The sequence below is a fragment of the Oncorhynchus masou genome, chromosome 21 (assembly GCF_036934945.1).
Source record: "Oncorhynchus masou masou isolate Uvic2021 chromosome 21, UVic_Omas_1.1, whole genome shotgun sequence".
NCBI classification, from domain to species: domain Eukaryota; kingdom Metazoa; phylum Chordata; class Actinopteri; order Salmoniformes; family Salmonidae; genus Oncorhynchus; species Oncorhynchus masou.
Window position 1 is genome coordinate 7,196,559 of NC_088232.1, and position 16,449 is coordinate 7,213,007.

General features: G+C 44.0%; 1 protein-coding gene across 1 annotated transcript; it reads right to left on the bottom strand.

The window, feature by feature from the left end:
* Nucleotides 1-8,547: 8,547 nt before the first annotated feature.
* LOC135507726 (zinc finger protein 233-like) lies at nt 8,548-15,622 on the bottom strand. The gene is made up of 3 exons (XM_064927328.1): nt 15,116-15,622; nt 14,579-14,703; nt 8,548-12,521 (listed from the first exon to the last, which is right to left on the bottom strand). Exons 1-3 carry the CDS (start codon nt 15,390-15,392, stop codon nt 11,274-11,276), a joined length of 1,650 nt encoding a protein of 549 aa, XP_064783400.1. The 5' UTR covers nt 15,393-15,622; the 3' UTR covers nt 8,548-11,273.
* Between the last annotated feature and the right edge of the window lie 827 nt (nt 15,623-16,449).

Genomic DNA, 16,449 nt, shown 5'->3' on the forward strand with positions numbered 1-16,449 from the left:
CATCCACCTTTGCGGCTCTGGCTCAAAGCGTTGAACCTAAAGAAACTTCCAAAACGTCTCTTTGTGTGCTCCTACCACTTCTTTGACAAGAAGCCTAAAGTGGAGCATCCTTTTTCACCTTTATTTAACCAAGTAGGCTAGTTGAGAACAAGTTCAAGCCAAACGCTTGAGCAGTTTGCCTGCTCTCATTGTGTCTCCCTCTTGCATCTAAGCACAGTCATAATAGCACAATTTATTTCCTCCACAACTCAAAAAATCTAATTTTATATATACTTAATTATTATGATTATTAAATATTATTAGGAGCGTTCATGCAGTATGGTGTTTTATTGTACTGTTTTGTCCATGAACTTGTTTAACAAGCCATACTGATTTCTGAACCGGGGCTTCACAAACCGTGATCTGCTACATGAGAAGAAGGTCAAATTAACAATTCCAGCCTTCACAAAAAGAGGCGCACAGCTGTCAGAAGAGGAGACCACATGTACACGACGGATAGCTAGCGTGCGGGTTCATGCGGAACGCGTAATTCAAAGGGTCAAACGGTTTAGAATCATCTCACAGACAGTGCCAATCAACCTCTCATCTAAAATGGACAAAATACTTTGAATCTGTGCTGCATTGTGTAACCTGCGTGGTGATATCAATCATGAAGACGCTGAATGAAAGTTCTCAAAAGTGATGTTAAATAAATGTCAATTCATTCTATAACAACTCGACTTAATTATCAGTTTTACATTCTCATTAATATTAAAACCAAAGTCAAAAACAATTTCCACAACACTGAGACTGTTGATGCATTAAGTCAGGATTTTTAATTGAAAAACAATTTGTTAATGGTAACTGAAAACAGGAGAGACATTTGACTACATACGTCTACAGAGCTGCATATATTTGTCACTATATTTTGCCTTCCTGATGCTCCTCAACAATAAATGGCAGCATGTGTGTTGAGTAGAATGCCTTCAACCCCCGGACAGCCTCTGCACAGAACTATGAATCATAGGGAACAGGGATGGCCACTTGCTGGGACGGAGTCCAAATGAACACCTTACTTTCTCACAGTCCTGTGCAAAACACACCAATTTTCATCTGCATGTAGTAGCCACGTGGCCCATGTGGTTGCAGTTGGGGTGTGCCCTCCACCACCTTCACATTACAGGCTTTCCCATTGAGGACAACATCCAGAGAAAACCACCCTTCCCCATGACAGGACACTTGATCTCAAACAGCTCCTTGGTGTTCAGCACTCCATCAGGGCTTGCTGATAGCCATGGCTCTTCAACATTGACAACAGTGCCTCTGTGGGCCACAGAGTATCCACAGTCTTCCAGCCACTGAGAGGCCATCAGCTCACTATCTTCAAATACATTAAAATGGTACAGCAACAAATAAATAGTCCTTTCAGTCCAATTTTACCTAGGAGCTACTGGCTGTGATATGATTGTTGGTTCAGCATTAACACACTTATAGAGCAGACTCCCCAAAGGCAGATTCAGGTGTCTCAAACTCCTATTCAATTCCTCCTGTGAGTGGAATGCAGGAGTGGGAGGCAGGGGATGACATTCTGGACACTTTTCTGCATATTGGTCACTGGCCTTATGGTGTGTATAGTCAATGCTGTTTAACCGCTTTGGCTCAAGGTTCCTCCGAGTCCCTGCATTCCATTGTCACGGCTAATCTGTGCAGACTATGCCAGTTAGCCCACTGGACACTGCACCTGTGATAGAATGTTTGTTACAAAAAAAATCACATTATTAACAATTGTGTGATTGAGGACTATGTGATCAACTTAATCAAAAACACATGCAAGTTTCATCATAAACTTACCTTGCTATTGTTCCCAATGAGATGAGACCACTTATACTGACCATACTTTAGGCATTACCCCCTCCCCCCCAACCACAAGGATATTTTTTTTACAAAGCTAATTCACCCAGAAAAAAACAATAACACTAAAGACGCTAATAATGTTATGTACTTGAGTGAAGACCCAAAAGCGGTTTTAACAGAAAACAGAGTTCTTTAATGAAAAAACAGGAATGGCATAAATCCTCTTCCAACGTAGTCAGTGGAACAAAAGAACGTTGGTATAATGCAGGATGCACCTGCCAGGCAGACTCCGACAGGATAGGACAAGGTGGAAGCAAACGCGACGACAGCTTGCTTCTGGCATCAAAAAACACAAACAAGAATCAGACACTGAAAGTAGCAGGAACAGAGAGAGAAATAGAGACCTAATCAGAGGGGGAAGAGAGAACAGGTGGGAAGGAGTGAATGAGCTAGTTAGGGGAGATGTAGAACAGCTGAAGAATGAGAGACAGAAGGTAACCTAAAAAGACCAGCAGAGAGAGACAGAGTGAAGAGAAAGGACAGGAACAGACATAACAAGACATGACAGTACCCCCCCCCACTCACCGAGCGCCTCCTGGCGCACTCGAGGAGGAAACCTGGCGGCAACGGAGGAAATCATCGATCAGCGAACGGTCCAGCACGTCCCGAGAGGGAACCCAACTCCTCTCCTCAGGACCGTACCCCTCCCAATCCACTAGGTACTGATGACCACGGCCCCGAGGGCGCATGTCCAAAATCTTACGAACCCTGTAGATGGGTGCGCCCTCGACAAGGATGGGGGGGGAAGGACGAGCGGGGCGCGAAGAACGGGCTTAACACAGGAGACATGGAAGACCGGGTGAACGCGACGAAGATAGCGCGGGAGAAGAAGTCGCACTGCGACAGGATTAATGACCTGAGAAATACGGAACGGACCAATGAACCGCGGGGCCAACTTGCGAGAAGCTGTCTTAAGAGGAAGGTTCTGAGTGGAGAGCCATACTCTCTGACCGCAACAATATCTAGGACTCTTGGTCCTACGCTTATTAGCGGCCCTCACAGTCTGCGCCCTATTACGGCAAAGTGCCGACCTGACCCCCTTCCAGGTGCGCTCGCAACGCTGGACAAAAGCCTGAGCGGAGGGGACGCAGGACTCGGCGAGCTGAGATGAGACAGCGGAGGCTGGTACCCGAGGCTACTCTGAAAAGGAGATAGACCGGTAGCAGACGAGGGAAGCGAGTTGTGGGCGTACTCTGCCCAGGGGAGCTGTTCTGACCAAGACGCAGGGTTACGAAAAGAAAGACTGCGTAAAATGCGACCAACAGTCTGATTGGCCCGTTCGGCTTGACCGTTAGACTGGGGATGAAAGCCGGACGAGAGACTGACGGAAGCCCCAATCAAACGGCAAAACTCCCTCCAAAATTGAGACGTGAACTGCGGACCTCTGTCGGAAACGACGTCAGACGGAAGGCCATGAATTCGGAAAACATTCTCGATAATGATCTGAGCCGTCGCCTTAGCAGAAGGGAGCTTAGCGAGAGGAATGAAATGAGCCGCCTTAGAGAATCTATCGACAACCGTAAGAATAACTGTCTTCCCGCTGATGAAGGCAGTCCGGTGATAAAATCTAAAGCGATGTGAGACCACGGTCGAGAGGGAATGGGAAGCGGTCTGAGACGGCCGGCAGGAGGAGAGTTCCCAGATTTAGTCTGCGCGCAGACCGAACAAGCGGCGACAAATCGACGCGCGTCACGTTCCCGAGTGGGCCACCAGAAACGCTGGCGAATGGAAGCGAGCATACCCCGAACGCCGGGGTGGCCGGCTAACTTGGCAGAGTGGGCCCACTGAAGAACGGCCGGACGAGTAGGAACGGGAACGAACAGAAGGTTCCTAGGACAAGCTCGCGGCGACGGAGTGTGAGCGAGTGCTTGCTTTACCTGCCTCTCAATCCCCCAGACAGTCAACCCGACAACACGCCCGTCAGGGAGAATCCCCTCGGGGTCGGTGGAGACCTCAGAAGAACTGAAGAGACGAGATAAAGCATCAGGCTTGGTGTTTTTTGAGCCCGGACGATAAGAAATAACAAACTCGAAACGAGCGAAAAACAGAGCCCAACGAGCCTGACGCGCATTAAGTCGTTTGGCTGAACGGATGTACTCAAGGTTCCTATGGTCAGTCCAAACGACAAAAGGAACGGTCGCCCCCTCCAACCACTGTCGCCATTCGCCTAGGGCTAAGCGGATGGCGAGCAGTTCGCGATTACCAACATCATAGTTACGTTCTGACGGCGATAAGCGATGAGAGAAAAACGCGCAAGGATGGACCTTGCCGTCAGAGAGAGAGCGCTGAGAAAGAATGGCTCCCACGCCCACCTCTGACGCGTCAACCTCAACAACAAACTGACTAGAGATGTCAGGTGTAACAAGAATAGGTGCGGATGTAAAACGATTCTTAAGAAGATCAAAAGCTCCCTGGGCGGAAACGGACCACTTAAAGCACGTCTTAACAGAAGTAAGGGCTGTGAGGGGAGCTGCCACCTGACCGAAATTACGGATGAAACGACGATAGAAATTAGCGAAGCCCAGAAAGCGCTGCAGCTCGACGCGTGACTTAGGAACGGGCCAATCAATGACAGCCTGGACCTTAGCGGGATCCATCTTAATGCCCTCAGCGGAAATAACGGAACCGAGAAAAGGGACAGAGGCGGCATGAAAAGTGCACTTCTCAGCCTTCACATAAAGACAGTTCTCCAAAAGGCGCTGGAGGACGCGTCGCACGTGCTGAACATGAATCGAGAGAGACGGTGAAAAAAAATCAGGATATCGTCCATGTAAACGAAAACAAAAATGTTCAGCATGTCTCTCAGGACGTCGTTAACTAGTGCCTGAAAGACAGCTGGAGCGTTAACGAGGCCGAAAGGAAGAACCCGGTATTCAAAGTGCCCTAACGGAGTGTTAAACGCCGTCTTCCACTCGTCCCCCTCCCTGATGCGCACGAGATGGTAGGCGTTACGAAGGTCCAATTTGGTGAAAAACCTGGCTCCCTGCAGGATCTCGAAGGCTGAAGACATAAGAGGAAGCGGATAACGATTCTTAACTGTTATGTCATTCAGCCCTCGATAATCCACGCATGGGCGCAGGGACCCGTCCTTCTTCTGAACAAAAAAAAACCCCGCTCCGGCGGGAGAGGAGGAGGAGACTATGGTACCGGCGTCGAGCGAAACCGACAAATAATCCTCGAGAGCCTTACGTTCGGGAGCCGACAGAGAGTATAATCTACCCCGGGGGAGTAGTTCCCGGAAGGAGATCAATACTACAGTCATACGACCGGTGTGGAGGGAGAGAAGTGGCCTTGGAACGACTGAACACCGTGCGCAGATCGTGATACTCCTCCGGCACCCCTGTCAAATCGCCAGGCTCCTCCTGTGAAGAAGAGACAGAGGAAACAGGAGGGATAGCAGACATTAAACAGGTCACATGACAAGAAACATTCCAGGATAGGATAGTATTACTAGACCAATTAATAGAAGGGTTATGGCGCACTAGCCAGGGATGACCCAAAACAACAGGTGTAAAAGGTGAACGAAAAATTAAAAAAGAAATGGTTTCGCTATGATTACCAGAGACAGTGAGGGTTAAAGGCAGCGTCTCACGCTGAATCTTGGGGAGAGAACTACCATCTAAAGCGAACAAGGCTGTGGGCTCCCCTAACTGTCTGAGAGGAATGTCAATCGCACCTGCCAGGCAGACTCCGACAGGATAGGACAAGGTGGAAGCAAACGCGACGACAGCTTGCTTCTGGCATCAAAAAACACAAACAAGAATCAGACACTGAAAGTAGCAGGAACAGAGAGAGAAATAGAGACCTAATCAGAGGGGGAAGAGAGAACAGGTGGGAAGGAGTGAATGAGCTAGTTAGGGGAGATGTAGAACAGCTGAAGAATGAGAGACAGAAGGTAACCTAAAAAGACCAGCAGAGAGAGACAGAGTGAAGAGAAAGGACAGGAACAGACATAACAAGACATGACAAATAACACTAAAGAACTACATGTGAAGCTGATGTTTAAATACATTTGATACCCTACTCCATGCTTCACCTACCTTGCTTCACCAACATGAGATTTGACAGGATACTCACAGATTCCCCATATAAATACAGCAGTTCTGTTGATCCACAAATACATGTTATTAACATAACCAATAAATAAGGACATTCTCAATTCAGCTTTCATCCAACAAAACGTTTGTTCTAATTGCTATGTTAAGGCTGACTATTTTATCATTATGTGTCTAGATAAGGCAGTATTGAGCACTTTCATCTTTGAAAAGGAACGAAGTAAATAGGCTATAAACATAAATTAAAATACCAAGTAATGCGGAGATTGATCATAGATATCATCTGAGAACTCAATCATAAATTCGTCTATGGATTATAGTAACTCTCACCACAACACATGAAGACTACTTGTATGCTATGTTAAGTAAAGTTAGAAATAGAAATGCAAGTGACTTTGCTTATTAGCCCGACCTTCCAAAGAATTGAGGCTGCATGACTTTCCAAGGCAAGCGCATCCAGCAGTCTCTACTGATCCGTTGTTGAATAAAAGTGCCCAAGCAGAGTGGTAAGAGCTGCTTGATTGGCTGGGCTGAACATCGGCCTTAAAATATCATTCGTTTTCCCTCCTCCTGATGAAGCCATTTGTGTGTGTTCCCAAGTTGGAGCCATGTTTTTCTTTAGTTTATCTGTTAAGATGTGTTAATGATGCGCGTTTTTTTATTATTAGCCAGCGGTCTGAGGTAATTCGCTGGCGTTAACGGAAGTTGTAAAACGGAAACACAAACACAATCGCATTCGAATAGAACTGGTTCAAGTGGACGGGGCTACATACGGGGAATAGTGCCAGTCGGTATTAAATAGAAAGTTGTGGGTACCTGTGGTGAAAACAACCTGTGGTTATCTAATTGTCTAGCAGCAAAAACATTTTTCAAATGCAATTTTGTTGTTGTGTGCTTGTTTAAGTCCATTACAAAACTACATTTAAGAAACATTGCCAGCTCCCAAGCATTCTCACTACTTTGACAAACGTAATATTGTTCTTCCCTCATGCCCATTTTCATGAAGGCGCTAACGTTAGCCACGTAAGTGCTAGCTAATTACCAACCATAACATTAACATTAAACTAGCCAAGACCAACAACACACTATACACTAAAGCAACAAGTAGTGTGTGGAGTTACAAACGGACTATGCCCCCCCCCAAATTAAATGTCTTACCTGTGATGACATTTTTCCCACACAGATAGCTAACGTTACCTGTAGCCTACTTGGAGACCGGTTCCCCACAATTGTCCATTCTTCAACACCAAATAAATAGCCTGAAGCAGGAATGAACGTAAGGCTGTATGGTCCAGTACAGGTTCAAAGTAAAATAAATAGTGGGGGTACGCCATCCGGGTAAAACATGAGCCTATCACAATAATGAAAACAAAATGTCAAGAAAACTGTAGGGTATCACACCATTATCAGAGGAAATTTTGCCATTTTGCAGAGATGAGTGGCCGAAACCTAGATTATGCTATCCATAGATTTGTCAGAATAGCCAAATCCTCAAATACTCCTTATTAATAAACACCCCCGTGTTAATTATTATTATTTATTTATTTTAACCTTTAACCTTTATTTAACTAGGCAAGTCAGTTAAGAACAAATTCTTATTTACAATGACGGCCTATCAAAAGTCAAAAGGCCTCCTGTGGGGACAGGGCTGGGATTAAAAATTAAAAATATAGGACAAAACATACATCACGACAAGAGAGACAACAACATAGCATGGCAGCAACACATGAAAACACAGCATGGTAGCAGCACAACATGACAACAACATGGTAGCAGCACAACATGGTAGCAACACAAAACATGGTACAAACATTATTGGGCACAGACAACAGCACAAAGGGTTAGAAGGCAAAGACAATACATCACAGGAAGCAGCCACAACTGTCAGTAAGAGTGTCCATGATTGAGTCTTTGAATGAAGAGATCCAGTTTGAGTGTTTTTTGCAGCTCATTCCAGTCGCTAGCTGCAGCGAATTGAAAAGAGGAGCGACTCAGGGATGTGTGTGCTTTGGGGACCTTTAACAAAATGTGACTGGCAGAACGGGTGTTGTATGTGGAGGATGAGGGCTGCAGTAGGTATCTCAGATTGGACGTGAGGCCTAAGTGAGGCCTAAGAGGGTTTTATAAATAAGCATCAACCAGCATCAACCAATTTTCCGAGGTCTCTCTGTGGCACCTGACCACACGGCTGAATAGTAGTCCAGGTGAGACAAAACTACACCCTGTAGGACCTTCCTTGTTGATAGTGTTTATCCTTCTAGTCCTCTCGTTGTAGCTAGCTAGCGTTCCCATTCTGTCCGACATAGTTCCCCGCTTCCGGTCTTCTACGACAACTGTGTGACCATAGCTATGACTCTCTTTGACTCTGCAACTGGACCGAAGCTACAACTGTTGCAGGCCTACCCTCAAATCACAGGGCTCTTCTCGCATGCTCTAATTCCCTACGTGGGAGCATTGCGAACTGTAGGATCGGGATTTTTGACCTGGTTACATGTCAACTGTATACTCTGTGTCGGTATTCATGTCATAAGAAAGAATTCCAGTCGACCACACCCCCACAAATTGAGGAAAACAATCATTTCTTTGTTTATTTGTTTGTTTATTTGAATGTTTGCACATTTATTGAAAATTAAATAGATAAATATCTCAGCCATTCACTGTCTTCTTGGTAAGAAACTCCAGTGTAGATTTGGCCTTGTGTTTTAGGTTATTGTCCTGCTGAAAGGTCAAGTCATATCCAAGTGTCTGGTGGAAAGCAGACTGAACCAGGTTTTCCTCTAGGATTTTGCCTGTGCTTAGCTCCATTCTGGTTGTTTTATCCTGAAAAACTCCCCTGTCCTTACCAATTAACAAACATACCCATAACATAATGCTTGCTTGAAAATATGGAGAGTGGTACTCAGTAATGTGTTGCATTTGCTCCAAACATAACACTTTGTATTAAGGACATTGCTTTGCCACAATTTTTGCAGTATTACTTTAGTGCCTTGTTGCAAACAGGGTGCATGTTTCAGGATATTTTTTATTCTGTACCAGCTTCCTCCTTTTCACTCTGTTAATTAGGTTAGTATTGTGGAGTAACTACAATGTTGTTGATGCATCCTCAGTTTTCTCCTATCACAGCCATGAAACTCTATAACTGTTTTAAAGTCACCTCATGGTGAAATCCCTGAGCGGTTTCCTTCTTGTATCTTTGTAGTGACTGGGTGTATTGTATACACCTAAAGTGTAATTAATAACTTCACCATGCTGAAAGGGATATTTAATGTCTGCTTTTTATATTTAACCCAGCTACCAATAGGTGCCCTTCTTTCAGAGGCATTGGAAAACATCCCTGGTCTTTGTGGTTTAACCTGTGTTTGAAATTCACTGCTCGACTGAGGGACATGACATATGTGTTCGGTACAAAGATGAGGAAGTAATTCAAAAATCATGTTAAACACTATTATTGCACACAGTGAGTCCATGCAACTTATGTGACTTGTTAAGCAAATGTTAACTCCTGAACTTATTTTGGCTTGGCATAACAAAGGGGTTGAAAACTAACTTACTCAAGATATTTCATCATTTCATCATGGGGTATTGTGTGTAAGCTAGTGACAATACATCTCTATTTAACCCATTTTAATTAAATTCAGCCTGTAACACAACAAAATGTGGAAAAATTCAAGGAGTGTGAATACTTTTTGAAGGCACTGTAAATATGATTTTGTGGGTAAAAATAAGTCAGCTATGATAAGTCAAGTCATCAGACAAACCTGACTAAACTATTTTGATGTGTACTGTAGGTGTTTGTTAGTGTAGGTATATTTATTAAGTCGTTGTTGGGTCTTAGAATGTTTAATAAACACAAAATTGGATTTTTCAAACAAAGTTAGTTTAAATACACCATATGAAAACCACACAAACATGTCTGAACTAAAATTCTGCATGTACTTGATAAATTGCCGTAATTTTCTTATTAAAAAATGTCGAAACAATAGTTGAATGGAAGTAATGAAACAGACATTTGTGAACATTGTAGAGCTTACAGTACAAACACAATATTCAACAAACTTTAGGCTTTACAGTCCCTTTGGAAAGTCTTCAGACCCCTTGACCTTTTTCACATTTTTTTATGTTACAGCCTTATTCAAAAAATTAAATCTACACTCAATACCCCATAATAAGAAAGCAAAAACAGGTTTAGAAATGTTTGCTAATTTATTACAAAAACAAAACTGAAATATCACATTTACATAAGTATTCAGACCCTTTGCTCAGTACTTTTTTGATGCACTTTTGGCAGCAATTACAGCCTTGAGTCTTCCTGGGTATGACAATACAAGCATGGCACACATGTATTTGGGAAGTTTCTCCCATTATTTTCTGCAGATCCTCTCAAGGTCTGTCAGGTTGGATGGGGAGCATTGATGCACAGCTATTTTCAGGTCTCTCCAGAAATGCTTGACCGGGTTCAAGTCCGGGCTCTGGCTGGGCCACTCAAGGACATTTTGAGACTTGTCCCGAATCCACTCCTGCATTGTCTTGGCTGTGTGCATAGGGTCGTTGACCTGTTGGAAGGTGCACCTTCACCCCAGGTTGAGGTCCCGAGCGCTCTGGAGCAGGTTTTCATCAAGGATCTGTTTGAACTTTGCTCCGTTCATTTTTCCCAACTAGTCGCCCAGTCCCTGCCTCCGCAGCCAACAAGTGCTCAGCATATGTGGGAACATCTTCAAGACTGTTGGAAAAGCATTCCAGGTGAAGCTGGTTGAGAGAATGCCAAGTGTGTGCAAAGCTGTCATCAAGGCAAAGGGTCTCTACTTTGAAGAATCTTTGTTTAACACTTTTTTGGTTACTACATGATTCCATGTGTTATTTCATAGTTTTGATGTCTTCATTATTATTCTACCATGTAGAAAATAGTAAAAATAAATAAAAACCCTTGAATTAGTAGTTGTCCAAACTTGACTGGTACTGTATGCAAATAAGGTGTTTTTTATTTGTAATATAATTTGCAAAAATGTCTAAAAACCTATTTTCGCATTATGGGTTGTTGTGTGTAGATTGCTGAGGATTTGTTTAATTTAATCCATTTTAGAATAAAGCCGTAATGTAAAAAAATGTGGAAAAAGTCAAGGCGTCTCAATACTTCCCGAAGGCACTGTATATATTATATATCACACACTGTCTCGATGCAATATTCTACTCAGGAATATTTTAACACTGAAATCTGTAACTCTTGTTATACCAAATGCATCTGTTTTTTTCTGCTGACAACAAATTAATCTTTGTCTTTAATGCAAGGTTTGATCTAAACTTTGAGCAGAATGGTTACTTTATATGTTATAGAATGGAATGTTTTTTCTGCTGGTGTATTCTGAGGTAGCTCCTCTCTGAGAAACTTTTCCCGCAGTGCGTACAGGCAAACAACCTCGCTCCGGTGTGGACCTTCAGGTGCATCTTCAAATGGTGCTGGTGGGAGAACCTCTTCTCACACTGGGGGCAACTGTAGGGTTTCTCCCCTGTGTGGACCCTCTGGTGCCTTTTCAGGCTGGAGGAGTGGGAGAAACTAGCCTGGCACAGGTGGCAGCCGAATGGTTTCTCCCCCGTGTGGACCCTCTGATGCCTTTTTAGGTCACCAGTCTGGGCAAAACGCATCTGACACTGGGTACAGCTGAAGGGTTTCTCCCCTGTGTGGACCCTCTGGTGGATCTCCACCTTCTGGAGGCAGCTGAAGCCTTTGTTACAGAACATGCAGAGGAACCGTTTATCTTTACTATTGCCTGATGTGGCTTCCCCTCCCTGAGCCTGGGCTCTAGCCCTGTCATTTGAGCCGTGTGGGTCGGAAGGTCCCATCGACGTGGACACTGGGTCCCTGAATGAGTGTAAAGTGTAGTGGTTTGTGACATTTGGATTTGTCTCTAAGCTTTCCCTGTAATCTAAGAAATCTCTGCCCTGTGAGTGTCCGTCTCCAAGGTGACGATCTCCATTCTGTGTGGGAGGAGTGTCGCCCTCCACTTTCACTTCATCTACGACCAGACCTTCCCCTTTCTTATCTAGGCACCCTTCAAAGTATACACTACTACTGTACCGGTTCCAGCCCCCTCTTGACATATCAGTCTGTGTCTCTAAACCCAAGGGCATGTTGCCAGGGTCCAGCTCTGTAGAGTAAGAACAAGACGGATCATCACTGCCTGTGTCTAATGCGTCACAATCACCATCTCCACAGGAATGATCCGTCATCTGGCTCTGACGAAATAATGGTAAGTACTCTGAGCCAGGAACAGCAGGACAGCCCAGTGGCCCCAGCCTCAGTCTCTCTGGATCTGACCTGTGGTCAGATCCTGTGTGTAAAAGCCTTTTGGTTACAGTTAAAGTCTCTTTGTCTGTCTCGGACTTGAGGACGGCGTTCGGCATTCCACTGACTGCCGTGATGCTGCGTCTGGTCCTGGGCTGGGGCATAGCGGTGGTGGAATGGTCCCCCGTGTCTACAGTCTGGATTTCTCTGCTGTGTTGTGGGTCGTCTCTTTCAGTCCTCTCCTGCTTGACCAGACACGATCCTCCAGTACCTGCAGCCTCTCCATCTGCAGACTGACAAGAAGAGAGGAGGTTATTACCGGTACATGAGTTGAATTGGATAACAATGTCGTAGGTGTTGTGATAATAGTCATAATACCAACACAGAGATGGCGCTAGTGGGGCACATATCTAGGATAGATAAACAGGTGCATTATGAGTGTCTGATTAGGATGTCGTGACCTGCAACGTGTAACACCCGAGTAAAGGATTATGATCGGGAACTTATTTAAACACTCTGATCTGAGTTATTCACATATACAGTTGAAGTTGGAAGTTTACATACACCTTAGCCAAATACATTTAAACTCAGTTTTTCACAAATTCTGATATTTAATCCTAGTAATAATTACCTGTCTTAGGTCAGTTAGGACACCACTTTATTTTAAGAATGTGAAATGTCAGATTAAAAGTAGAGAATGATTTCAGCTTTTATTTATTTCATCACATTCCCAGTGGGTCAGAAGTTTACATACACTCAATTAGTATTTGGTAGCATTGTCTTTAAATTGTTTAACTTGGGTCAAACGTTTCAGCTAGCCTTCCACAAGTTTCCCACAATAAGTTGGGTGAATTTTGGCACATTCCTCCTGATAGAGCTGGTATAACTGAGTCAGGTTTGTAGGCCTTCTTGCTCGCACACGCTTTTTCAGTTCTGCCCACAAATTTTCTATAGGATTGAGGTCAGGGCTTTGTGATGGCCACTCCAATACCTTGACTTTGTTGTCCTTAAGCCATTTTGCCACAACTTTGGAAGTATGCTTGGGGTCATTGTCCATTTGGAAGACCCCCCTCCCCCTTTTTCCTCCAAACATAATGACGGTCATTATGGCCAAACAGTTCTATTTTTGTTTCATCAGACCAGAGGACATTTCTCCAAAAAGTATGATCTTTGTCCCCATGTACAGTTGCAAACCGTAGTCTGGCTTTTTTATGGTGGTTTTGGAGTAGTGGCTTCTTCCTTGCTGAGCGGCCTTCAGGTTATGTTGATATAGGACTCGTTTTACTGTGGATATAGATACTTTTGTACCCGTTTCCTCCAGCATCTTCACAAGGTCCTTTGCTGTTGTTCTGGGATTGATTTGCACTTTTCGTACCAAAGTACATTCATCTCTAGGGGACAGAATGCGTCTCCTTCCAGAGCGGTATGACGGCTGCGTGGTCCCATGGTGTTTATACTTGCGTACTATTGTTTGTACAGATGAACGTGGTACCTTCAAGCATTTGCAAATTGCTCCCAAGGATGAACCAGACTTGTGCAGGTCTACATGGGAAGAATGTGAATATCCTCTGGATGGTGTGGGCAGGACACATAATGAGGAGATGGGGAAGACCCCACCAGGGCAGTTCTCTGCCGACCGTACCTCCACAATTTCAAGAGGACGTGGAAGAGGAAGGAGAGGCCCTGAGGCTCCCAGAGGTGCTCAACCTTCCAGAATTGCCCAATATGCTACCACTGCTCCAAACTAGGGCAAGAAAGGGAAAAGGTGTTGATAATGTAAATAGGTATATTCACTGCGGTATTAAAATGGTATGAAGTGCTCAAGCTAATTCTATATGAAAAGAAAGGTGTTGAGATAATGGTCATAATACCAACCCAGAGAAGGTGTTAGTGGGGCACCTAGCAAGGATAGATCAATCTATCAAATTTGATTGGTCACATACACATGGTTGTGCTTCTAGTTCCGACAGTTCAGCAATATCTAACAATTCCACAACAAATACCCAATTCACACAAATCTAAGTAAGGAACGGAATAAGAATATATGGATGAGCAATGTCAGAGTGGCCTAGGCTAAGATAGATAGTATAGAATACAGTATATGCATATGAGATGAGTAACGCAGATAGGATGTCGTGACCTGTAACATGTAATATCTGAGTAAAGGATTATTCTTGCATCTTATCTAACTCTCCAATGTGAGTTATTCACACACACATACACAAGTCTCACAAGCTCCCCTATGTACATGTATGCAAGTGAATAGCTGAGAGGAGCCTTTCTGAAATAGACAGGCCACATTTGAGTTACAAAGTAATTGTAATTTTCAATGCAACACTGTTACACTAACCTCTATCATGATAACATACTGGGTTGAGGTTCCACTCCCCTCATCAACAGTGATTTGTTGGTCATCTCTCCATGTATTGTGCCCCGCTGGCTTCACAAAGTTTCTGTGGCCTCCAGTGAGATGTCCTTCACCCGAGAGAGTGATTGGAGGAAAAGAGGTGGTTTGGTTCGCTACTGTTAATGTTCAACGGTATATTGTACACTATTGATGCTGTCTAGAATTGGCACGGTAACACTTCTCATAACTACTTGATATACTATTAATTGATTGATGTAGGCCAATTATGTTCCATGCATCACATTGTTTTCAATTAGTACATAATAAGAAATACAGTAAATAAAGGATCTGGTTACAATATGATATTGTGTCTTTGCGCAAGGTAGCCATGTAATCAGGAGAATTATTGCATTCTATCCAAAAACTGACCAAGACCCAATTCTGGGTTACACATCTGAACACGTACAGAGGGGAACGGGGCAACAGGCACTGAGCTATATATGAACCGCGACCTGCTCCGCAGCCTCCTACAAAATGTACCTCTTGCCATTCCTCTGTATCGGTCGAGGATCTTGACACTACTGGGACGACTGGCGAGGACGCGCTCTCGCATTGTTCTCTCTGCGCGCTCCCGTGACACCTTCATTTCCAGTAGTTTCCTCCGCAATCCTCTGTTTTCTTTCTGGCTTTGAGTTATTTCCAAACGAAACACTGCATAGTCGTCATCTACGAGTTTACAGATCTCTGCCACCGCTGTATTTGCTAGCACCTCCATGATGGAGGCTATTTGAGTGTGAAAAACCATACAGTTAGCCATTGTTAGCAGCTAGCGATACCAAGATAACGTCTAACAACCAAGTCCTGTCTCTAAAGCGAATTAAATAATAGATGGGGAATGTGATGCTGCGCAGTTAAATGAGCCATATTTTGAGTTCCATGGTATTTATAAATGTCCAAATAACAATGAAAAAACGCTCATGTGTAAATTGTTCTTGGTCATAGTTTACTTCCGTACACACTGTAGAGAAATGATGTTATTAGTTGGTGTCTTCATCGTGTGGCTTTCCAACAGACTAGACGCTGTGTTGCTTATTGCTGCCTTTCGCTGCTCGGAGGGTGGATTGCACCTTTTTGGTAAAAAAGAAAGTAATGGGAAAATCATCAAGGTCACTGTTGCTTTTACATTTATAAAGTTTTATCATAAATTACTGGTCCCCTCCCCATGTCAAACACTTGGATTCATTATTAAGGGGTTAAGGTGACGTCACATGATCGAACTTAAATAAGGACCACCGTGTAACCAACACCAGAAAAGGCGTGTTTGCAGAGGAGCGTGGTTTATATTGCTATATAGCTACTCCACTGGTGCCAAAATTTGACAGCGAGGTGTCAGCAAATATAATTGAAAGTTTACCCTATTCATCTATTGGCTGTGCCTGGGGGAAGCTAGTTACGGGCTAGCTAGGTCTTCAGCCTGCATGGAACAAAAGGGTCGTTCAAAACTCAAATGCAGTTGTCAGGTCAACACACCCGTCAGTGCTGCTGTGAACTGCATCACGAGAGACATGCCAAACGGGAGATGTATTACAAAAAAAACTGAGATGATTTTACAGCAACACTTCTCCCTGCATCCAAGTTGCTTGATATAGGTGTTTCAAAGGGCAGTCAAGGCAAGCTCATTAATATAAGCTTCCCACACACCCAACCTGTCTTTTCTAACTTTCTGGTAGTTAGTTAAAAAATATGTTTCAGAATGACTGTTCAGGACCTCTAATTGCACCACCATCTAACCCTACACCTACCCACTCTCCCCAAAAACCCACCACCCCATCAAACTACTTTGGCCCTAAGAGATCCAACATCTGGCCGTCAGC

What these genes read in the sequence shown, in the direction of transcription:
- LOC135507726 (XM_064927328.1), bottom strand. Translation starts at nt 15,392, where the DNA reads ATGGCTAACTGTATGGTTTTTCACACTCAAATAGCCTCCATCATGGAG. An exon ending in ATACAGAGGAATGGCAAGAG is followed by an intron (nt 14,704 to 15,115) that starts GTACATTTTGTA and finishes TCTCGGGTGAAG; the next exon opens with GACATCTCACTGGAGGCCAC. An exon ending in AGTATGTTATCATGATAGAG is followed by an intron (nt 12,522 to 14,578) that starts GTTAGTGTAACA and finishes TCTTCTTGTCAG; the next exon opens with TCTGCAGATGGAGAGGCTGC.